At 36.3% G+C, this 24,943-nt stretch overlaps 1 protein-coding gene across 1 annotated transcript; it reads left to right on the forward strand.

The window, feature by feature from the left end:
• The first annotated feature begins 356 nt into the window (after nt 1-356).
• Nucleotides 357-24,712, forward strand: LOC149528434 (endoribonuclease YBEY, chloroplastic-like). Its single transcript, XM_089810125.1, has 4 exons — nt 357-896; nt 23,680-23,931; nt 24,025-24,120; nt 24,223-24,712. The coding sequence occupies exons 1-4, from the start codon at nt 363-365 to the stop codon at nt 24,415-24,417; spliced, it is 1,077 nt and encodes a 358-aa protein (XP_089666251.1). The 5' UTR covers nt 357-362; the 3' UTR covers nt 24,418-24,712.
• The last annotated feature ends 231 nt before the right edge of the window (nt 24,713-24,943 follow it).

Consider the following 24,943-nt stretch of genomic DNA (forward strand, 5'->3'; position numbering starts at 1 on the left):
CGTCAAACTTTTTTATTAAAATAATATAATAGTAAATATAGTTTGATATCAACCAAAACATTGCACCTCTTTAGAATGGAAATGCTAGTTTCCAACCTTTTTCTCGCTCTTCAAACCCAAAATGGAGCGTTCAAAACAAATACCCCAAACAAAGGATCCAACTATCCTCCATCTAAACTATTTGATCTTCATGATCTACATAGTTTGTAGTACAAAACAAAAAAAAAAATTAGGAAAAAAAAAAGAGTTTTGTCTTTAGGACATTTTAGATAGAGATTAGCCTATCCCCAAAACAAACAATCTATTAAAAACTTTTTTTTTCATCCCCAAAACAAACAATCTATTAGAACCTTTTTTTTCATATGATAACAATGCGAATTTTGAACTTAAGACCTTCAAAAGGAGGCTTCCTTTTCTATGCCAATAACGACAAGTTTCCGAGGATCTCGCATGTTCTTCGCATCAAAACCAATGCGGTCATTTCTAGCATTTTGGCGCAGAGGGAGAGGCAGGATACTGAACTGAAAAATAAACAAATGGCAGTGCGCTGTTTTATTTTAAACAAAATACCAACCGTAAATCTAACTCCATTTCTCACCTCTCGCTCTCTGCATGTACAACGAGGTTGCGGGTTCAAATCTCTTGGACCTTATCGGAAATTATTTGCTAGGACGGTGCTCTCCAGGCCGTTAAACGAGCCATGGATGGCAAAGGTCGAGAATTTGTCAGAAATAGGGCAAAAGAGAGGGGCATATTTACCGGTGAGAGCCCGAAGGAGGAGGTGGCAGTTGCCGACTGTGACGAAACCTTTGCCGGAAAAAATAGAGAAGGAGCTGGAGTTGGAGGCGCAGATTGGGATCGAAGAAGAGATACCGGAGGATGACCAGGAAGTTTTGGTATGGCGTTCTATTTTTTTCACACAAGGTTTACGAGTAAATTGCAAACAAAAATGAGAATAGTTGTTTAAAATCGCGCTCTGTAGTTTTGGAATAAAAAAATCCATCAATTTTTTTTTAGGATTGGTATATTAAATCGCATTTTTTCCCTTTGTTTTTGTTATTAAGTCCGTCGTCCGCGGATTAGGAAAAGCTGACTTTTCCTTTTTTTTTTTTTTCAAAAATTTTGTTAATTTTATAACCTCTAGGTGTTGTTAATAAAAACATTCGAAACGCAGTCTCTTATGTTTTAAGGTTTTGATATAAATTTTTGCCATGGTTTTTAATCAATATGTATAGTTGAAGATCCGTATGAAAAAAGGATATGGGAAATTTGTGAGGTTTCATAATGTGCAGTCCTATCTTTAGTTGCTTTAGCACGATATTATTTTTCTGTTCTTAAACCCAGGGGATGCTATTAAAATTTTATATTCGTTAAAGAATTGTAAACTTCGAGGATAGCGAGTAGTCTGTAGGATAGGGGATGTATTCTGGGGATATCATTTTGTTTTTCCCAGAATTTGGGAATGTTTACAGCTAATGAAATAATATATTAAAATAAATGTACATAGATTTATACTCGCCCCTATTTTGAGTTGAATTTCACAATTGACCTAGATTCCACTGTAAGATTTTATAGGATCATCTTTTGTATTGTGGAATGTTGGCCATTCCGTGAACAATCTGAACAAATCTGGTATTGTTTCTGTAGTTTCTTTTATCGAAAACTAATGAAACATGTTACCATTAATTATTTGAAAAAAGGCACCAGATTCTAGCTTTTCCATGAAATAATTACAAATAAATATGCAATTGCCAGCCAAATTTCTATTCGTTTTAGCGAGCTTCAACATGTCCTCAAATTGGATTCACTGAAGAATAAAACTCGAGGAAGATGTCCACAATAATTTTTCAACTTATATCTTTGAAATTCAAACATCTTCACCAAGAAGATGTCCACAATAATTTTTCAACTTATATCTTTGAAATTCAAACATCTTCACCAAGATAATTATATTTGTGGAATTCTAATTAGTATTATGATGAGGCACATCTCTAATATTGGGTATGGAGATCCCACATTGACATATTTTTATTAAAATATTTTCTCATAGCTGCAAATAGTACACACATTATAGTATCCCCTCTTCCTATATTATTCATTCATCTTTATAGGAGCTCCATTTATTATATGAGCGTATTAATAACAACTCCTTAACATACATGAGTTGTTTACAACTCAAAATACAAACAAATAAACTACAACCAATTAACAAATAATTTCTATATGACACACTAATAGCTTACAAGAATGATGCAATATTCCCAAGAACCCTCGTAGTACATCAATCTCCAAATTTGAATAGGTGGATCAACAATACTTGATGACCATGTCAGTAGTTCATTAACAACACAAGGTGTGAGTGAGGACATGCATATCTACTTATGATAAATGGTAGTGGACTTCTCTAACCATGCTTTCAAACCCCATGCAAGGATATGAGAGAATCTACATTGTGTGGGATGCATCCTTGGTTTATGTCCCAAATTTGAGATGCCTAGGGGACTTTTATTTTTGATTCTTGAGGAAGTCTGACTTTGATTCTTAAAATAACACAAAGTTGGCATAAGAATTCTTCTAATTCTTATATTTTAACTTTAAGGTTCTATAACATACAAGTTCATGCTTTGTCCATGTTTTCATATGAATATTTTAAATTGTCCTATATATTATACTTTTATCTAAGTTTATATAGCTGTCCCCTATGTTATCCCCTTTGCCATCCTCTAGATGCCCCCACAATTGGCAAAATATTTGCTGTCTCGAAAACTTATTCTATTGTTCCCTGTCATACCCATTTGGAAAACTTGGTGTTACCTCGGGAAGGACTCATCTTCCCATAGAACCAATGAAAGGGACTAACAGATCTATCTAATGTACTACAATATGTTTATATAAGGACATTGACAATCACATCTATCCAACATCAAAGTTATGAACAAGGACACACACGCTTGCTTACAACAATTATTATTGGAGACAAACACATCCAATCATAATCACCAACTTTGATCAGAGACAATTACATTTAATCATTATCACTCAACAAATGTGATTGAGGACAAACGCATCGAATCACTCACATAGCAAATGCGATTAGGACACATCCAATGATAACATAACTAATTTGAGATTTAAGTCCTTTTTTGTGTATGAGCCATCATTATAGATGAGTGCCACCTTGATTTCAAATGATACAAGATGGTACCATTACTACTTGAAAGTTAACTTTGGCTTTAGTTATTTTTGGCATAGCTAGGTATGTCTCTAAACATCTTTTTTGGTCCTGTTTCTAGTGATTGACAAGAGTTTGTTGAATCTCCTCCAACCGCTAGTGCCTCCATCTTCAAATAGGTTTGTTGCTTAGCATGTTTTTCCACGAGTCCTAGTTTTACAAAAGCTCCCACACAAACTGGACGTCATACAAGTGATAGTGCATTTGATAATTATTGTTATTCTAACATTCCTCGGGTGTTTGATTCTGAGGATCCTATGTACATCAGCGAAGAATATGGTTGAATCTATGACTAGGAAAAGTTCTTCCTTTATAACTTCATTCGCAAAAACACTCACCATGCCATTTTCCATTGCAAAATAGTATTCACTTATTGGTGTATGCTCATGATAAAATATTGCTAGTACGTGTGCCTTAATGAGGTGCAATGGTTACATTGATAGTAAAATATGTATGTAGTAATGACATTTTGGCACTAACATGAAAAGATTTGTAGTGATAATTGTCTTGTTTAAGGAGACATCTTGTGAAATAATTATATCTTTACTTTTCCATGTATGCAAAATGAGTACATTGTCCTCCTCCTCCTCCCCCCCCCCCCTTCTCTTCCTCCTTATGTATGCGTGGAATTCGGTCTTTTTGCATACATCATTATTTTGCATTGGCTTTTGCCCAAAGTCGGGCTTTCATTGTTTTGTAGAACTCAATTCCTCATCTCATTTTGTTTTTCGCCTATAGTTGGTTTTTAGCATGCCCATGAAGTTGATTCTATCAAGAACCTGGACCACCACATGTTTCAATTATACAAACACACTCTATTGTTCTATTTTAAGAAATGAAGCGAGGTTTTTGAAGCAAAAATATCTTAGCTTTTCTCAACACATTTGGAAAGAAAAATACAACATTCTCAAACAAACAATGTCTGTAAAATTCATTGAAATCACCTATACAAATTCAATGCCACCAAACAAGCCCATAAAAATTGTTATAGGCCTTCAGAGCCAACACATAAAAAACAACTATGAGGCAGCCAACTCAGAGGCAATGCTAACCATTTTTAAGGACATATTTTAGTTAGCATTTTTTGATGCATGCCTGAGCTTATATAGAAGTCCTACAATGAAATCATTATCCACCAAATCACAAACAAAGGTCTTGAACTGTCCTTTATATTGAGGGGCGAAGGAAAAGGCCATTTGTAATTTTTTACAAGAAGATCCTTGTTTTGAGCCGTTAGATGCAAATTAGCTGCACAATCTAAAGGAGTTATTTTTCACTTTAAAATATTGCTCCTAAGACTCTCCTCTTTCTTGATTCTCATTACCTGGTTGTGCATAATAGAGCCCTACCTCGCCTCAGTTTTTCACATGTTTCGTTATTGGTGATATAGGCATAATCCTCTTCTAGGCTTAAAAACAAGAAAAACCTATCGCCAAACTAATTTGCGAACAATATTTCCCGACTTTCAACACCAAAAGCCCTAGCTCCAAAATCATTTGTGAACAACTTTCAAGGCTATAAACCCAACAAAACCCTATATAGGCTTCACCCACACCAACCCTAATAGAAAAAGCACAAGAAGAGCTCTAGAATAATCATAGTAAAGAACATTCTAGGCTTTAGACATAACAAAAGCTAACCCCAATAGGAAAACCACAAAAGAGCTCTAGAATATGACCAAAAAATTGCATAACCTAAGATTTCAATGAAAGAAGCTTTTGTGCATTGATGGCATTAATAAACTTCTTACAAAGTGGTTTTAGAAATTCGTTTTGCTCTTGATGTGCATAATGTCCCCTTTTTCGTGAGTGTCATCTTTCAATGGATTAACATATTTCCCGACCCTCATAGGCTAATGGAGTTGTTCAGAGGGTACAGGTGTAGAGCTAGAGGCCAATTCCCACTCTAGTAGTCAGGGATGTCTAAGATTGCTCTTCATTTGTGTTAGATTGGCACACTTTCTATTTATACTAAATTATTGTTTCGGGAAAGTTAGGGTTACTATTTTGAGCAGGGCATTTGAACAGTTCGTAGTAGCATGGAGTTGTGGGAACATTGACAAAGCTTCTAGTTTGGGACTTACCATATATAGTAAGTTAATATAGGGTCAGTGCTATATCTGACAAGGGCACTTAGACTCATGTTATACATAGTGATTGACTCATTTGTCAGTTGGCTTTGTTTGAGGGACATACTAAATATGGTAAGTTGGTATTGTTCAGTTGCTACTTTTAGCATGACACTTGGGTGATAATCTCTATTAGTAAACTTATTGCATTTTCCTTTTGGTGTGGTACTTTTGAAAGAATTATTAAGCTATTAGTTCAAATGATGTTATCAGTTGAATTTATTTAATTCATAACTAAATGAACTATTATAAAGTACTAAGTGAATTAATTCTTATTTTAAAAAGTGCATTTAATATGCCTAAGTTGTGGAGGGAAATAATTGTTTTTAATTTTTAAATTACAAAAGCTAAGTTATACTTCAAGTTATGTGAGGCATGAGCTTGAAGCCTTTGATCAAATGGACTCGTGGAAAGATAAATATCATGAATGAAGAGAAATAACTTCATGTGCAACCTTTCAACCTAAAGAAGACAATGAGAAAATTCATAATGGTGGTTTCAGACATTGTATGCTAAATGTTTGCTAATATTCCTTGAACTTCATAACAGCAAATTGTGATAAAATTTACACAGGATATTACTGTGGTATCAGAATTGCATTCAAGTGTTTGACAAAATGTCAAGCAACCAAAGTTGAAGTTATAAACCATTGGTGTTATTAGGGTGCGATGTTGTGCTAGTATGTCTCCGCATGAAACAACTGTCACACCAAGCAGCCAAGATTGTTGCTATGGATACGGTGCATTTTGTAATGATGCGGACTACAATGCTTGTCTGAATGGGCTCACACTATGTGCTCACAATTAATAAGTTTTCTAGTATGAGATTTTGGCCTGACCATTTCTGAGCATAAGACGTATGACGAGCTTGGTGTGGGTTATCCCAGTATAAAGGCTATCAGCTAAAAAATAGATTAGGATCATTTTGGTGTACATGGATCTGTCATGACTTTATTTCTAATTGAATCCTTGATGTGAAGCACACCATTAAATTGGAAACACTTCACCTCAATGTTTACTCAAATTTTTAGTTGTTGTGGTGTCATTCACTATCTAATGTTTTTCCGTCAAGGCTGATTTTACTTCATTTGACATATAAGGTACCACTTTTGTGAGCTATTGTCCACCAAATCCTATCTCTGACTTCTTTGGTAAAGGAAGTCAGGACTGAATTTGGATTTGTCGCTAGTGGCTTAACGCAAATGCATGCCCATATTTTCTATAAAAAGGCCAATTGACATAAATGTATGGACCCTTGAGATCATGCCCCATGGTCTTGGGAATGTGGCACATAATAGAATGCACAAGTTTTCTCTTACCATCTTCTCCTTATAGGCTTGTGTATCCTCTTTGTTAACTTTGTGCTTGCTGAGATCAAGATAACTGTTTTCCTTGTAACTATAAGAACCATCATATGCTCCTATTGCTGCACCTTTATAAGATTGCTGATGTTGCATACAATGCGACAAGAGAGCTTAGAGAAGCCCTTATTGTTGCTGTACTTGGGAAGAGAGATGTATGCACACATGTCTACAATGTTTTGCTCTTAAATTGTCATGACCATGCCCACTTTAGGATGCTTTCCTCTGTACATATTGCACTCTAAATTTAGTGTCCTCATCATTCCAAGAAATCCAATATTTTACACCAATTTCCAACAAAAACATCCTAAAGTTTTGAAAAATGATTATAAACTCTTTGAAAAAGATCCCTAACAATGCTTGGTCGCACTTGTAAGGATACATCCCTTGCATCACCATCATTGATAGCTTCAACTTAAAAAGAGTAGAATTTTGTCAGCACAAGCAAGCTTCCCTTTTGAGGTAGGGAACCAATCCATCTGCAGTGTGCATGACAACTTGCAAGCTGCCTCAAGATCACTCTTTCCATGCTTTCTCTAAAATACAAAAAGAAAACAAAGAACTAGGAAAATATGTTAACATGCTCACATGTGTAAGCTTACAGAGAATTTCAACAATAGCGAGGTGGGAGGATAATCTCACTAGCCAATATCATTCCCTTCAATTTTTTGATAACATAACGAAAACCTTTGCACAATTGCAAATATTACACACCAAATAATACTTCGTTTCAAAAGTAATTGCTAACAAAGTTTCAAAAGAAAGTAATTGCTAACAAAGCTTCATATGATCTTAACTTTCACATCTATGAAGGCAAAATATCTGAAATTTTAAAATTAGAGGATATCAGTAAAATCAGACTCAAAACTCTCGCACTCACTTCACTTCGGATTTCAGAAGTAAGTTTCCTTGGATGAGAATAATGAAGAGAAAAAGGAACCAGAAATACATAGAGCAGAATCTTCCAGAAAATCTCAGGAAGAGTATGTATTCCAGGCAGAGCCGCTTCACACAAAAGAGACAAGCATCAGAAGGATAGAGGATCCTCCAGTAGACAAAGGAAGGCTTAAATCAATAATAGTGACTGATTACAAAGAAAAAGCAGATCTGGTAATTGATGGCCTGTCCTGCAAAAAACAAAAGGCAAAAAGGGAAAGGAAAACATCTAAAAGCAACAAGGACTCAAGTAAGAGTGGAAATAGAGAGCCTCTGCCTTCTCAGCAGCAGCAAATAAATGAATAAAGAGAAAACGGAACCTCGGAGAGAGCAAAGTTGAAAAAGACAGAGAATGCACCTAAGGAAAAGCATCCTATACCTATCTTAAATCTTGCAAATAAAGGTGTTGAGTAGGAAAAGATCTCAAGCAGCAAACAAGCAGAAACCAAAAGGGATAATAAAGGGAGTATTATAGAGGATATTGAGAATCATTTACTATTCAACTTTGAAGAGAAAATAGTAGAGGATTCTATAATACAGAAGGAAACAAGTGAATTGGAGCATATTCAGGTTCAAGACATGGCAGACAAAACTCCATCACCGGCATCCAGAAAGCTATGCAAGTTTTGGCAAACACCAACAACTTCAAAGAGCTCTCCATTCACTCCTAGCAGCAGCCATCAGAGCAGGGATATGAACATAAGAACAGTAGATAAGGTACCATTAAAAGAACTTCAGGATTTTTTGAATAAGGACAGTAGCTTGGATTCAACAATGGGGGAATTGAGCATATTTAAATCAGAAGAAGACAGTTTGAACCATCTTACCGACCAGCTGGTTCAGGTTTTTTGTGTTGAAAATATTGATGAAAGTATAGATGCACAAAAAGAGGAATTAATTCAGGAAATCCACAAATTAGGAGGGAGTAACTACACATATGAAGACCTAAGGAAAGACTTACTAAATATTGAAAAGGAGGATAATAATCTGAGCCAATCTCTGATGAAAGAGCAAGGTTCTGTGCAGGAGGAAAAGGACAAAGATATCATCAAAAACAACATAGTGGGATCAGATGCAGACTTACAGAATCATTCTGGCCTTGTGTATCAGCTACTTAAAGAATTAGTACAAGAAGAAAAGGAAAGGAGCCCCGAAGGAAAAATTGGTGCAGCTAAGATGGCAGAAGCTAAACTAGATCAGCTGGGAATTCACATGAACCAAGAAGGGCTTAAATCTCCTATCTGTGGTAAAACGAAAGGCAAAAGAGGTAGAAGATCACTAAAAGAACTCAAAGAAGTAGACGGGCACAATAGAGAACAACAAAAGATTGATCAGATTTTTAATGTGGGGAAGGGGAAGTGCCTTCCCAAGGAGGCATGAAGATCACAACATGGAATGCTAGGGGCCTTAATGCCCCCAGTAGAAAGAGGTTATTAAAACGTAACCTCAAATCCTTTGATTCTGACATTGTTCTCATTCAGGAAACTAAACTAAATAAGTTGGAAATTCCTAAATTAGATAAAATGTTCTGTTTATGGAATTCAATATCTCAAGAATCAATAGGAGCTTCAGGGGGTTTAGGGATCCTTTGGAACCTTAGGAAGGTAGATATAAATATCATTAATTTAAGTAACAATTGGATGAGTGGCTGGGTTCTGAGCCTAAAATCTGATCTCAAATTCATCCTCATTAATATCTATGGGCCTATTACCGGCCTCGGTAAAAAATTAGTTTGGGAAGAAATTTGCTCTTTTATAAATAATTTTAAAGATAATTTGTTCTTATTAGGAGGAGACTTTAACACAATTTTAGATATTAATGAAAAAATAGGTGGTAATCAGCAATTATCGCAAGCTTCTAAGGACTTCAAGGTATGTACAATTCGCATAGCTTGATAGATATACCAATTAGTAATGGTATTTATACATGGAACAATAGGAGACAAGATTTTGCATACATAGCGGAAAAACTAGACAGGTTCATGATAAAAGGGGACCTTGATGCTAATAACTTGAATTTTCACTCTTCCATGCTACCTGTTGTTGGGGATCACTTTCCGATCAGATTCGAATTTTCAGAACCACACAAACCTGCTAGGAATTCATTTAAATGTGAGAAAATGTGGTTCTTAGATTCCGGCTTTATTAATAACATCAAAGAATGGTGGGCTTAGGACAATTTTGAAGGATCTAAGATGTTCGTATTTGTTGCCAAAATGAGGATGCTCAAGGAACAAATCCTTAGATGGAATAAGGAGCACTTCAACAATATTTTAAAAGAAAAATTAGATATAGAAAAACAATTAAAGGACTTAAATTCAGAAGTGATTAAGAAAGGGATGGACAATGCCAACTATATGCGAAAAAAAGACCTATTAGCAAGGCAAGAGGATATTCTAACCAAAGAGGAAATCTTTTGGAGGCAAAAATCTCGAGAAAAATGGTTAGATGAAGGAGACTGGAACATGAAATACATCCATAATTCTACTTTATATAACAGATCAAAGAGCAAAATAACTGCTATTACGGATCATTTGGGCATTATGATAGATAAACCGAGTGAAATTGCAGACACCTTCATTAAATATTTTCAGAATACTTTAAACAATTATGAAGGGTCTAATAGATCAGCACAAGCTAATCTAGTTAAAGTGATTCCTAAAATTGTCACTACGGAAGATAATAAGGTTCTAAACAAACCTATCTCTTTGGAAGAAGTCAAAAAGGTGGTGTTTGAAATGAATCCGGATAAATCTCTAGGCCCAGATGGCTTCCAAGCCTTCTTTTATCAAAAATGTTGGGATATTATAGGCGTAGACCTCTGGAAAGCAATTAAAGCATCTAGAAATGGGGGTGCTCTTTTATCGGAGATCAATCATTCATTCCTCACCTTGATTCCCAAAAAGTTCGAACCTGAAACCCCAGGAGACTTCAGACCCACTGCGTTATGCAATCCGGTGTATAAAATTTTCTCTAAAATTTTAGCTAAAAGGTTAAAGGATATACTTCCTAAAATTATATCAGAAGAACAAACGGGTTTTGTGCCAGGCAGATCTATTCTAGATGGTATTATTACCATTCAAGAGACAATCCATTCAGCTCGTAGTAACAAAGAGCCATGTATGTTCATGAAATTGGATATTCAAAAAGGATACGACATGGTTGATTGGAGATTTCTCTGTAAGGTTTTGGAAGCTTTTGGCTCCTCTCATCAATGGATCAACCTTATTTACAAATTCATATCTATTGCCAAAATCTCGATTCTCATTAACAGAACACCGGAAGGCTACTTTAATATATCTAGAGGCATTAGACAGGTAGACCCATTATCCCTCTCCCTTTATATCATCATGGCTGAAGCATTTGGGAGAGCAGTGACCGATGCATATAATAGGCAAAAAATATTAGGTATTTCGGTCACTAAAAATATGCCCAATATCACACACGAACAATATGTTGATGACACTATATTGCTGGGCAAAAGTAGGATAGATGAGGCTCTGGGTCTAAAATCCATTATTAAAGCATATACAAAAGCTTCTGGTCAAAAAGTTAATGAGCTCAAATCTGAGATTTACTTTATGAATACGAAACCAACATTGGAACAACAGATCTGCAAAATCATGGGATACAAAAAAGGTCAATTCCCCTGCAAGTATCTAGGAATTGCCCTAGAAAAAGGGCTGAAATCCAGCAAGGTGTGGTGTAATACCTTTGAAAAAATGGATGCCAAACTCGGCTGTTGGAAGGATAGATGGCTAACAAAGGCCAGAAAATGTACTAAGATCAAATTAGTATTATCAGCCATCCCAACCTTCTTATTATCTTGCTTGCCATTGTCTAAATGGAACCTCCTTAAATTTGAATCCAAAATGCGGAATTTTCTTTGGAAAGATTGTGAAGAGGACAAAAAATTGGCGCTCATTAAATGGGAGAAAATCTGCAAACCTAAGGACTTGGGTGGTTTAGGGATCAAGAATCTACAATGGCAAAATGAAGCACTAGGGGCAAAACTCATTTGGTGCCTTTATAAGGATAGACATGATAAAATGGGCCAAGATAATATACAATAAATACTTAAATGAGTAGGATCCTCTATCAATCTTCAGGATGAAACACCCTCCGAAAGGGTTGGAATGTTGGAACTTTATGCTAAAATGTCGACATTTGATCTCAAAGTACTTGACTTGGGCTGTAGGTAAGGGCGATGAGGCTTTGTTTTGGGAAGACTTGTGGGATGGTCACCCCCCTTTGCATCTTAGTTGCTCAATTAAGGATCTCAAAGACAAATTAATTTCTCTATGGGGAATCAGAGTTCGCGACTGTAGGACAGTGGTTTATGAAGATGGTAAACCAAAATGGGTGTGGAAATCTTTGGAGGACTTGGACGTGGATGTCGAAACAATTAAAGTCTATCAAAAGCTGTTAGAAGATAGAAGGATTAGGCAATCTGAGAAGAAAGATGAACTTATATGGGCAGCCTCTAACAATGGTAATTATAGCATGAAAAATGGATATAGGGCTATTTTAGACTCTCAAAGATGGGACAATGTGGATATTCTGCTCAAGCTGTGTTGGGACTTTTCATGTCTCCGTAAAGTAGCTTTTTTCTTATGGTTAGCATTCCAAAACAGAATTCTGACCATGGATAGGATGAGGAAGTTTGGTTTGCAAGGTCCATCTAGATATGTTTTATGTAAGCAAAACAGTGAAGACTTTGATCACATTCTATTCAGGTGTCCCTTTTCCCAAAAATGTTCGGAATGGCTTAGGAGTATGTTGGGATGGTTGACACCGTTCCCGAATTCTTTGCCTAACGTGCTCAAGGGATGGCCCACTAGCCAGGTCAAGGGTGTTTACAATAAACTATGGAATATCTGTCCTTCCATTTTGATATGGGAAATTTGGAAGGAAAGAAATCAGCATATCTTTCACAACCAAGAATTGGAACTTGGAGAATTAATTACAAAAATCAAAGCTAGTATTGTGGAAACTACTAACTCGCATCTCAGAAATACCTAGAAAGAGGAAGGCTCCTTTTCCATATGGGATGAGCAAATGAAGAAGAATTGGGCTAAATTGATCAACCCCCCGTTTTTTTATCTAAAGAATAGCAAGGAGGCTAGAGCTAACTGTAGATGGGTCACCCCCTTAAATGGTTGGGCTAAATTGAACTTTAACGGTGCTGCCCGAGGTAATCCTGGCAAGGCCGGCATTGGATGCATCATTAATGATGAGGATGGTCACTGGATAGCCAAAAAAGCTGTCTATTCAACCTACTTCAAATAATCTTGCGGAATTAGAAGCATTGAAACAAGGACTTCAATTGTGCCACAAATTGAAATTAACCAAAGTTATTATAGAGGGAGATTCACAAATCATTTTAAATGCGATTAGAAAACGAACAACCCCCAATTGGGTACTCAATTCCAATCTAGAAGAGGTCCTTGCTCGTCTAGACGAGTTTGCAGATTGCAGGAACTGTCACATTTATAGGGAAGGCAATCAGATAGTGGATAGTTTAGCATATTTGGGGGCAGATGGGGCCAATTCAGTTATCATTAAGGATCATTCGCCTCTGCCAGAATAATGATGGTTTTTCTTATTTTGGTTTGTGCCCTATCCTCTCATCTGACTTTCTTCTTCTCCAATTATTTTCTCAGTTTCGGTTTTCTTCATCTTTTCACATTAATACTCCTTTTGGATACCCCCACATATATATGTTTACAAACACACACACACACACACACACACACACACACACACACACGCACACACACACACACACACACACACACACACACACACACATATATAGATATATTTACACACACACACACACACACATATATGTATGCATATATATATTCATTAGTTCTCTTTTATTGTTCTCATCTATGAACATTCCTATATATATATATTCTTATATACATATGACTTATCTCATCCCCTCGGGTTAGGTCTTTATTAGTTATATCAATCTTTCTAATTCACTTCCATGTGGAAGGTCTTGATTTTCTTATAGTTTTTACGGGATCTCATTTCATACAAGTGTAGAGTTTTATCCCCATCATGAATTAGGATGGTCCTTCATTAGCCTTTATGTGCCTTGTTGGCTTCGGTCTATTCAATGATGTTCTCATCATATTGAAACCAAGGCAAGATAATGCTGAGCTAGAGTAGGTTGCATCACCGGATGACATCACTGCTAACACCTTCTAGAGGCTTCTTTTGTCTTTATTTGGGATCTCTTGTTCACACTGTCATCTGCCGACCTCATTTCTTAAAACATGGAAACAAATATCTGTCTCTTTCATGCATTCGAAAATTGAGCTATGGCCTTTCGTAGAAATGTAAAATTGGAGCGATGGAGCGATGGAACAAGATCCTCTACCCGGTGGATGACATGTCACGAATGGCCATTAGTAGAGCCATCGGAGAAGGGGTCTTTGATTACCAATTCACTTGGAGGACCAACAGTGACATCATTGGCTCCTTCATCGGTTGCATGGTAAGGGCAAAGGTGGAAGCTGAGGCCATTATAAGACTTTGCTCTGATATATTTGTCCCAACTTGGAGGAAGGGATTGGAGAAAGTTGTTAGAAGTATTGATGATAAATTTCGCATCCCATTGCTAGAGAAGTATATGAAATTGCCGCTGGGTGCCCCTGAATTGGAAACTGCTTTTCGACGTCGGTCTCTGGTAATTCGGGAGAGTTTGGCTTTCTATTGTGAATGGCCTAAAATGGAGGCCAACATCCATTTTTTGCTCCGTTGGCGAGGAATCATAGCTGAAGATAACAGTGAATGGTTAATGAATTACCTTACTCTGTCTAAGGCCTACATACAACCGGGAGTGAACTTTGACAACTTGGATGCCCTTGAATTTTGCACACCGAATTCGGAAAAATCCAGTAGGGCCAAGACCGGTTTCGAATTCCCTCCTAACTTTCATGTTGAGAACCCCAGTGACATTTCTGAAGTCATCATGGTGGTCTAAAAATGAGGTGTGGTCTCTGAAGTTTTTTTGTGGGTTTTGACTAAGTATAGTTAGGGTTTTGTTAATAAGTGGATAAATAAGGTACCATGTATAGTCTGGGTGGGTTATAGTTTGATACAAAGCTATTAAGATGATCAACAATGGCTTGTATATACCTTCTATAATGTAAGCGCAATCTATGTATGTAGCTTTGGATTGTAATGATAGCAGTTATACTCTCTTCTATTATGTACTAAAACTTGGCTAAATATAAGATGTATGTTTATTACTAGCGTTTCTCTGTTTATCTTTATTTTGAACGTTTTAGGATTTAAAGTGGTTTGGTTTTTTGTTTTAAATTTTAATTATTATTGCATTATTCCTTTTACATCTGAATGGTTTATATTTTAAATTCAAGTTTAATTTAGCTATTCATAATTCCTAGCTAGCATTATGTTTTGCAAGCATTCCTTCGATTAGTTCCTTCTGCTGGAATTAGGTTTTAGAACTCTTTAGGACTTTGTCTCGATTTAGTGATGCTCTGTAGTTAGGGCAAGTTCTGAGAAAATTTAAGTCTTGATTATAATATAACTGTTCGAGTTAAGGGTTTTTTGGATTTGTACTCGATTAGAGGAGGTGATACAACTTCAATATTCAGTCCCATATTCCCAGATTGATGATAGATTCAATATTATTTGTTTAAAGTCTCAGATTAGGGTTTGTCTCCATAAGACTAGGGTTTGGTACTGGGTCAGAGTGTCTCTATAGATCAATGATTAGAACAAAATCTCTATTGGGCTCCCTTGGCGATAAGTTTCGAGAATGGATGAAAGGAGTTTGTCTGGACTGCTTGTTTCTTATCCTTATTTAGTGGTATTGGTATGGTAATTTACCTATGGTTGGTAGTTGGATTATGAATTGGAAACTGGTGTTAAGGGTAATCCGAATCCAATTTGAACTCGTCTTGCATTCTTACGGAGATCTCTACTAGAGGTTAGGGTTTGCGGCATCGGTTGGATTAAGCTCGATTGTTTTTCTCCATGAGATTTTCAGTACTCTGTTTGTGTAATGCATAGGCTTGGAGAAATTCTGAAAATTGAGCACTCTGTTTTTTCTTTACTAACCATCATTTTTTGAGTACAGGATTATCCATAGCTCGGATTCATATAGGTGGTTTTCTAATGATTGTTATTTATATGCTAACTTTGATGATCAATCAAGTTTTATGTAAGGAGTGTTGCTCTAGCCAAGAGATCTATGCGCTTAGAGGTGGTTATGGACATCAGATTATACGAATTCAGATATCTCTATTGACAGTTAATATCCATAACAGATACTATGTTGGCAGGGGTATGCCCCTCGCCATGTAATTTGAAACTTTATTTGACAGGTTATGTAATTTGAAACTTTATCTGATAGGTTATGTTCTCATTGGGGTATGCCCCTTTTAAGATGTAATTGTATAGGACTTTATGTCTCGGGCAAGATTGGAGGTTTTCTTCTCCATTCTTTCTTACCAATGCCCGTTTGAACGGAATCAAGCTGATGTAATTTTATTGTAATTTTATTTTTAAGTTAATAAAATCATTCAAGGCTTCGGTCGTTTATCGATAAAAAAAGAAAAGAAAAAAAAATTCCAAACTCATTTGCATTATGTGATTAGACTAGTGAGCGTGTCTGTGCATTTAGAGGTTCGCATCGTTGCGAAAGTTTTTAAGGAAATTTCTGTGTTTTTGGGTTTTCGGGCTTTTAATTTTATTTAATTTTAATTTCTGGTAGCTTTGCCATAGATGAATTCCTATCTCTAGGAATAACCTGTTTTCATTTAGGTCGATTCGGGGTTTAACTAGGTTGGCTGGTTATTTGCCCTAATTGATTATTTCACTCGAAAAGTGAATAAGTATTGAAAAAGGAATTTAATTCCTCACTTTGCACTTTTGAATTAGAAAGTTTGAGAGTAAAACCCAAAATCCTCTTCTTGAGGAATTGCTGTTTTGTTCGTTGTGGGAGCTACAGGCGTAGGATCATTTCAAGGTTGGTTTCGTTGGATCTAGCTCGAGGAGACCTTGGATTGCCGTAGTTTTCGGCTACTTCTGCGGGATTTTTAATTTATGCTTTATATTCCCATTTTGCCCTTTTGACTGAGGTAGGGCTCTCCTGTTTCATTGTTTTTGCTTTGTTTCAGCTTTTGTTTTTGGTAGCTGTTTGTTAGGGGGTTGAGAACTAATGTTCCCCTCCGTTTCTGTTTGCTGGTTTTGCCCGGTTGGTCGGGTATGAAGATTTTCCCTATTTTCAGGATGGGGGTTTGGGGTTTTGTGCCATTATGTTGGCCGTTTTTGCATACGGTGTTTGAACCCAAATTTTATTGGATTTTTGGGGTTCTGTGCCCAAAGACCAAATGAGTTTTAATTTAGAAGTTTTCTATTTTTGGGGTTTTTACCTTGTTTTGCGTGTTGCCCTGTTTGCTCGAGCTTTCTTGGCATGAGTTTTGTTGTAAACTTGGATCAAGTGTTTGGATGTCAGTCAGACCATTGTTGCACTTTCATTTTTTCATTGGGATGCGTGCCACATCTGTACTCTTGACTTTGTGTTCGGTTGAGTGATTTTATACGTGGTGTTATGGGTTCTTTTGGACATTAGGATTCGCGTAGAATCCATGCTCCCAGATTGAGGCCGGTTGAGCGAGTTCATGATGTTTGGTCTTGTTGCATCATTGGGATTCGTGTAGAATCCGTCTTCGAGTCTATTTTCGGTTGAGTGTATTTTTGCATTGTGTTCTCATCCAGTCCTTGTGTTATGATCTTCGTGATGCTGGTGTGCCACACACAAGTGCATGCGCGTATATTTGTCGGGTGACTTGCGAGGCCCAATCTTCTGTGGACTTGCCGGAAGTTATGATCATTTGGGGTTGGGTTGGGAGTATGCATGCCTACGGGCACTCATCGTTGGATGAGCATCAGTAGGGTAGAGTAGCATATGGAGGGGGCTTCTATCTCGTAGCTTGGTGTTGTGATGCCATAGGGTTGGTAGAGGAAGTTTTAAGTAAGTGATAACTAATTATAATGTGTGAGTGGTAATAAAATTTAAGATAATAAAATAGTGCTTTAGTGTGTGAGCCTTCCGTTGGGAAGTTGAGTCCGCACAGATCCGAGCTTGGGCTTGTCGATGCCAAGCAACAATCCGTGATGTCATCACCTACTTAGTAGCCCATTGAGTGTCTGACCAGGACTTGTAGTTTATGCATTATCTATGTTTTTGGTTTCAAACTTTCAGTCATCATTATTGTCCGGCTTGAGTATTAGCCATGGGCATTTGCTTTTTGTGTGTTTTTGGTTGGATTATTATCTCCATCAACAGGATGGGAGTGGGCCTACGAGTTCCACATGGATGGGAGGCATAGCTACCTATACCACTAATGGGGACCAATGTACATAGACGGTTCTACCCTAGTGCGACCGTTGTTGGATGTTTTCACTTGGTGCTTCAAGTTCCGGAGTATGTTTTCTTGTGATTTATGCTTTCATTGGGATGTTTATATATCATGTTAGATGATGTTAGTCATTGACGCATTTCCTTATTACGTTGATTAGCATGTGATAGATGATGTTATCCATATTTGTAGGATTATCTTATGCTTTAGTTCTAGCATGTTAGATTTCCTTATGTTTATGTTGTAGCTCGTTTTAGTATTGACGTCCTTATATGATAGTACCGACTATTTGATTGGTAGCTTGGGATGTTACGCATGGGGATGGCTAGGGCCCACGATGGTCTTATGATGCTATTATAGTTGGGAGGAACAACGTACTTAGTTTGGTTGTACTCTTCATTGCGATGTTATTTCTGTTCAGTTGTTGTGATGTTGTTTCAGTACACTGCGATGTTTCCTTTTGTACTTTCCCTTCACTGCTTGATTGGATGTTTAGATTCAGATTTTGACTTTCCATCTTTCAGTTATTGTTCGAGTGTCCTTGTCTCGAGATGTGGATCCGGTACTCGCCGATGTGGAGGAACTTCATTCCTTAGCTTTTTACCTGTTTGTTCTCTAGCTTGCTGTCTTGGGATCTCGCGTGAAATCGTGCTTTCTCGCGCAAGAATGCAAGATCTTGCGTGGTGTGTTGGGTTTCTTCATGTGGCTTTTGGCACTTCTGCGCGCGAAACCCAACACCAATTTTGGGTGTCTTGGCTGTTCGGCCAAACACTTTCTCACGCATTTTGGTGCACATCCTCGCGCAAAAGGTATTTCCTTGCATGGCATGCTGCACATCTTTGCGCGAAAATCTATCTGCTATTGGTCCTCGTGTGAAAAACAGGGGGCATCTCCGTTGGTTTTCAGGGATCGATTTTTGGTGATTCTAGTACCCTTTGGGTTTACTTAATTTTTCATGCCTTGATAGATCTTAGATTCTTTGTGTTGTTGTCGTTTTGGATTCCTGTTTCCTATTTTGAGTGTGTCAGTTTGGGTAGTAGTGTTTGGAGATTCGTTGGTTGCTCGGATTGTTGGTGAACTCTTTCATTGCGATCTTTGTGATCCCTATATGATGTTGTCATGTGTATTCATACTCGTAAAAAAAAAAAATCTTCGCTTGAATCAAATCCTTGTCCCAAGGATCTTCGGGTGGGCATTACAAAATCTCAAACTTATGAAGTTGAGCTTTGATTTGTGCACCACAAGCAAAGTATGCATTTTGCAAATTGTTATTGGTGATGGAGCACAACCACCTGAAGTTGAGCTTTTGAGTCACAAGGCTAAGCTGCCAAAGCAGTGGTGGCCTAGTTGAGCTCTAAGGTGGGTGACCTTGTAAGATTGGCAGCAGAATTAGACAATCTAGTTCTGTAATTTGACTTTTGTAATAAGGTGATTGATGAAATATATTTTGAATTTTCATGTAATTTTTTGTAAGATATGAGTAGACTATACTCATGAGTATAAAACACTTGCTCACAATGTCGGAGAAAGTCTTGAAGAATGTTTGGAAGATTAGCAAAGAGTGCTGCCTTCCTTTATTTTCTCAATGATTTGAGATGTATCACAAGCTTGCAGAGATTGGAGATTTTTTTTTAGAGACATTGTCTCCAAATCTCAAACTTGTGAAGTTGAGCTTTGATTTGTGCACCACAAGCAAAGTAGGCATTTTGCAAATTGTTATTGGTGATGTAGCACAGCCACTTGAAGTTGAGCTTTTGAGTTGCAAGGCTAAGCTGCCAAAGCAGTGGTGGCCTAGTTGAGCTCTAAGGTGGGTGACCTTGTAAGACTGGCAGCAAAAGCAACAAATCTAGTTCTGTAATTTGAATTTTATAATAAGGTGATTGATGAAATATGTTTTGAATTTCATGTAATTTTGTGCAAGATACGAGTAGACAATAAAATTGAGTTTCATATGTTGGTTGATAATCTAAATATAATAGTAATTGGAATATAAAGAAAAATAAATTAATGTTGTTGTGAATGATATTTTGAAAGTTTATGTACTTTTGTTTAAGATACGAGTATAAAGATATTATAAATATAATAGTAGCTAGGATATAAACAAAAATAAATTATATTTATTATTACTGTTATGGATAAGTTTTTTTTATTAATATAAATTATTGGTTCAGGTCATATGTTTCTGATTAAGTGAAATAATAATAACATTCAGTAGTATTTGTAATAAGTTTTGAGAAGAATATAAATTTATTATATTAATTTTATTATAGAAGTAGCATTTGTAAGAAGTTTTGAGACAAATATAAATTTGAAATACTTTATTACATTATTTTCTACTTTCTAATCAGCCTATTTTTATTAAACCCTTACATTTTATATTGTGAAAAAATAATTTTTTATTAAACCCTTACATTTTATATTGTGAAAAAATAATTGTTGGAAACTACAATTGGAACAATTGTTATATTGTCATTGATGTCAAACCTTATTGGTGAGAGAGTTTCTACCTAAGTAGAGTGCCATATCAAGTTGATTGATGAAAAGAATTTGAGAAGAAGAGATAACAAGAGGACTTTATGGAAAGGTTGAGTTATGTAGAATTACAATGGGCACTCGATTAGGTGGACCTTGACAAGATAATGTGTTGATTAATCATAACACTAAGTGGAGAAGATAGTTGAGTTGAACCCTAGAAGAGATAATCAATGGACCAAATGCATAGGCCAAACCGAGCAACAGAGTAGAAGATTAAGGAACTTATAGTAGAAGCTGAGTTATGCTTGTGTGGACGGAGTGACAGTTATGGACGAGCATCAGTAAAAGTCCGAGCAAAGACAATATAAGTCGAGCAAAAGAGTTTAGTGATGACCAATGCCGAGGAACACAGTATTGACTGAGTGTCAACATTTGACAATTTGTGAAGGAATTGAGATTCCTAGCCGACATAGTTGAATTTTTGGAGTAGTCAAGCGCGTGAAGGATACATATTGATAAGCTGGAGCATTTAATGTAAGATAAACTGTGTTTGAGCATTCTTAGGCATGAATTCAAAGAGAAGTTTTGAGAAGTATCTAGAAGGAGAAGGAAGAAACAAAATGATGGAAGGATTCGATGAATTTGACCTAATCCTAAGATCAACGATGATGTTTTAAGTGGCAAAAGATTAAAGCTACCTATTTAAGGAGGCATAAGGATAACCTAAAAAGGGTTAGGAGTTGTTAATTTTGTTGATTGGTGAACTTGAGCAAAAGGCTGTGAAGTGTAGAGTAGAGTAGAAATGAAGAGTGATTGCTTGAAGGATTTTCCAAGCAGATTAGAGACAATGATGGAGACATGAATGGAGTCCAGTCAATGAATTGGCAAATGAGCTATATTGTGATCTGTATTTGCAAAGTGAGTTGTTAGATCAACTTCTTGTTACTTTCTAACCATTGTATTAGCAAAGTGAGTTGTTAGATCAACTTCTTGTTACTTTCTAACCATTGTATTAGTGATTAAATCCTTTAACAGGGTCACACTTAATAGTGTGTTGTATAACCTTTAATAGGGTTGGCTCCTAATAGAGCTCACTTCAGCAGAGTAAAAATTTGGTAGCATGTTATTGGTGGCTTTTCCCAAGTTGGGTTTCCACGTTAAATCTTGGTGTCATACTTGTGGGAATGTTGTTTGAGATGTTTTAGTATTTAATGTTTTACATTCTATGAGTTGGTTACTATTGGGACAGCGAGCTGCATGCTACTGAATGTTAAGTAACTATAGAGACCGAGCTGTATAAAGAATAGATTTAATTTGTTTGAAGTATTCAAAAATTTAATTGGTACATCTGGACTTGAGGATAACTAATTCACCCCTCCCTCTCCCAATTATTCTAAAATCATTCTAACAGTAATAATAATAAACAATAGAAAATTAGAAAAAAGAATATTCTTTGTATTAATTTCCTTATATTTGAGAGGAGTTTTGCATTATATTAAAATATGTATTTGAGATACCATTTGTGCAATCTTCCACTTCAGCAAGGACTGTTTTTAGTTGAATACAAAATTAGACTTTGTTGAAAAGCTCACAAAGGATGATATTTATGCATCAAGTGTTCTCTTGACCCTAGGATCATGGAGAGTGAATTCTGTGGAGATAGCAGCTTCTGCTCATTCCATCTTCCAATGAGACAAAAAATGGACCTCAATCTTTAGGTGCATTGGAATGGTTTTCACTAATGACCGTCACTGCAATGTTTTTGAAATTTAACAATTGTCGCTAATTGATATTTTTATAGGTACTACATCCAAAGAATGAGCCCTATTTGCATACCATCTTAAAATATAAAAGCATATTATTATTTGTAACTTAAATCCATATTTCTATGTAGTGTCGTCATACAAGATGGCATCAAAACAATTAGGTGTTTGTGGTAGCTTTATTGTCATATTTTTATAGGTTCTACATCCAAAGAATGAGCCCTATTTGCATACCATCTTAAAATATAAAAGCATATTATTATTTGTAACTTAAATCCATATTTCTATGTAGTGTGGTCATACAAGATGGCATCAAAACAATTAGGTGTTTGTGGTAGCTTTATTGTCATTGATTAGAAGTGATAGTCCATCTTGATACCAGCTTCTGTTAATCTGTTCTTAGAGTAATATGTACTCATGGAGGAAAATGAATATAGCTTATTTTACCTCTGGAAAAAGTAGTTATTAATTGCTCCCAATTTATTGAGTACCTGACTTTCATTGAAGTTGCTCGTCATCTTAATATCATAAACCATAATAGTCGAACAGTGATTCTTTTGGCAGGGGTTTCAAATCGTTTCAGAAAGGATATTAGCTAAAATCTGATAAGCAGTCTTAACTACCTATTTTTATCAAGACTAGTGAAACCTGCCTTTCACATTCTCTCTATGACCTCCATGGCTTCTGCAATTTTATCAGTCTGGGTTCCTGAACCTTGGGCAAACAAAAGGATTGGTATGTTATCAACGAAGGCTCAGTCAGTGTCAACTTTGCATTAGGCTGGATAAATAGGGGGAAGTGAGGGGGAGGGGGTAAGATATGTCGGTGATGATTTTCTTGTTAACCCCTACATGTCCGATCTTTGGAAACTTAAGTTCTTATTTCCACATGCATCTTATTAAAGTCTATTGATTCTCTTTGGCTATTGCTAATTGCTCAGAAAAACTAAAATATGAGGATTCTTTTGTGTGGTTTAATGTTAGTCACATGAAGTGGTTTTGCAGCTTTGATGTTGTGCTTGTTTTTTCTGTTATAACTTAATGGTTCAAATTCTCTGATGTCATGTCAAATTAAACAATTAAGTTCAAGTTAACATTACTTTTAACTCTGTACAGACTAAATAGATTTCAGATATCTTGTTCCAGACATTTATTTTTTATATGCCATCAAGGTTAGTGGAGATGGTTTGTATTAGGAACAATCCAGATTTATTTCGTTTATCTTTGCTTTCATTAGGTGGATGTTGATGTTGCAGGCATAGCTAACATAGCAGTAAAAGGCTCAATTCTTTGTTTTCACTCTAAAACCTGCAGAGTTTATATTAAATTATGTTTTTGAAGTGATACGTTACCCGTGTTTTCTTTCCATTTCTTACAGGGTATAGCTGAAATTCTTCAGCTTGATGTTCCTAATGCAATGAAGGTGGCATTGGACCGGTTGAAAGTTTCAACTTCCATGACAAGAGACACATCATTAGATAATCTCAGTGCTTTTGATGTAGCAGAGCTATCGATATTGCTATGTAATGATAATTTTATTCGGAAACTAAATAAAGAGTGGCGTGATAAAGATGAAGTAACAGACGTTCTTTCAATGTCCCAACATATTCCTGGATTGCAAGATCCAACTGTAAGGTTTCAATCCTCAGATTTATTCAGTGCATACTACTCATTGTCTTTTTATTAAAACCACAATATGCTGATGGGAGTCATGGCATGACAGCTTATGCTTGGGGACATTGTTATATCTGTGGAGACAGCTGCTAGACAAGCTGAGGAAAGAGGACAGACTCTCATTGACGAGATACGGATCCTCATGGTTAGTCTATTTCAACTAGTATTTTATTGTATTCAATTGAGTGTGTATTCCTTTGGTTAGTACCTTGTGCTTAAATTATTTATCAAGGAGTTTGATCTCCAGGTACATGGGTTACTGCATCTCTTGGGATATGATCATGAATTGAGTGAGGAGGCCGAAAAAGAAATGGAAAATGAGGAAGAATATATTTTGAGTAGTCTTGGTTGGAAAGGGAAAGGTTTGATATATAGTACTTATGAAGATTTTTGTGAAGATCCTAGCATAGCAAGAACAATGCAAGAAGAAAAAGAAAGTTGATGTTGGTGTTAGTAATGCTTACCGTTCGTTGGTAGACCATAGTTCTGTTATTGGCCTTGTTCATTTTCAAATGGAACAGGAATGACAACAAACAAGTGCCACGGTGAAAAAAAAAAGGTCTGGAACTATTTTCAAATATTCAATTTTGACTTATGTCCTCTAGACCTTTAATTGGTCTCATGTAAAATTATAGTATTGAATTGCATTCAAATGGGGAGGCTATTGTAAAAAGGGCATACAGGTGTACAAGCCCAAGTTTGGTTGTATTATTGAACAATTTACAAATTTCTTCTCATCTCTTTGAACATTGTTTTTGATTAAGTTGGGAAGGGCCCCAATCCATCATGCATCCATATAAATTATTAAAAAGTCAACCAGCGAAAAATCTTAGAGAATAAGCCCACCAACTATGAAGAGTTAAAAAGGAGTTCACAGTAACATAATTACAAAACTTATCAGTCCGGAGAGGAAACGTGAGAAACAACAGAGAACAAAGACAACAAAAAGAACGAGTAGGGTCATCAAG

The sequence above is a fragment of the Cupressus sempervirens genome, chromosome 11 (genome assembly GCF_028749045.1).
Source record: "Cupressus sempervirens isolate cs-2001-9-10 chromosome 11, ASM2874904v1, whole genome shotgun sequence".
Taxonomy (NCBI): Eukaryota; Viridiplantae; Streptophyta; class Pinopsida; order Cupressales; family Cupressaceae; genus Cupressus; species Cupressus sempervirens.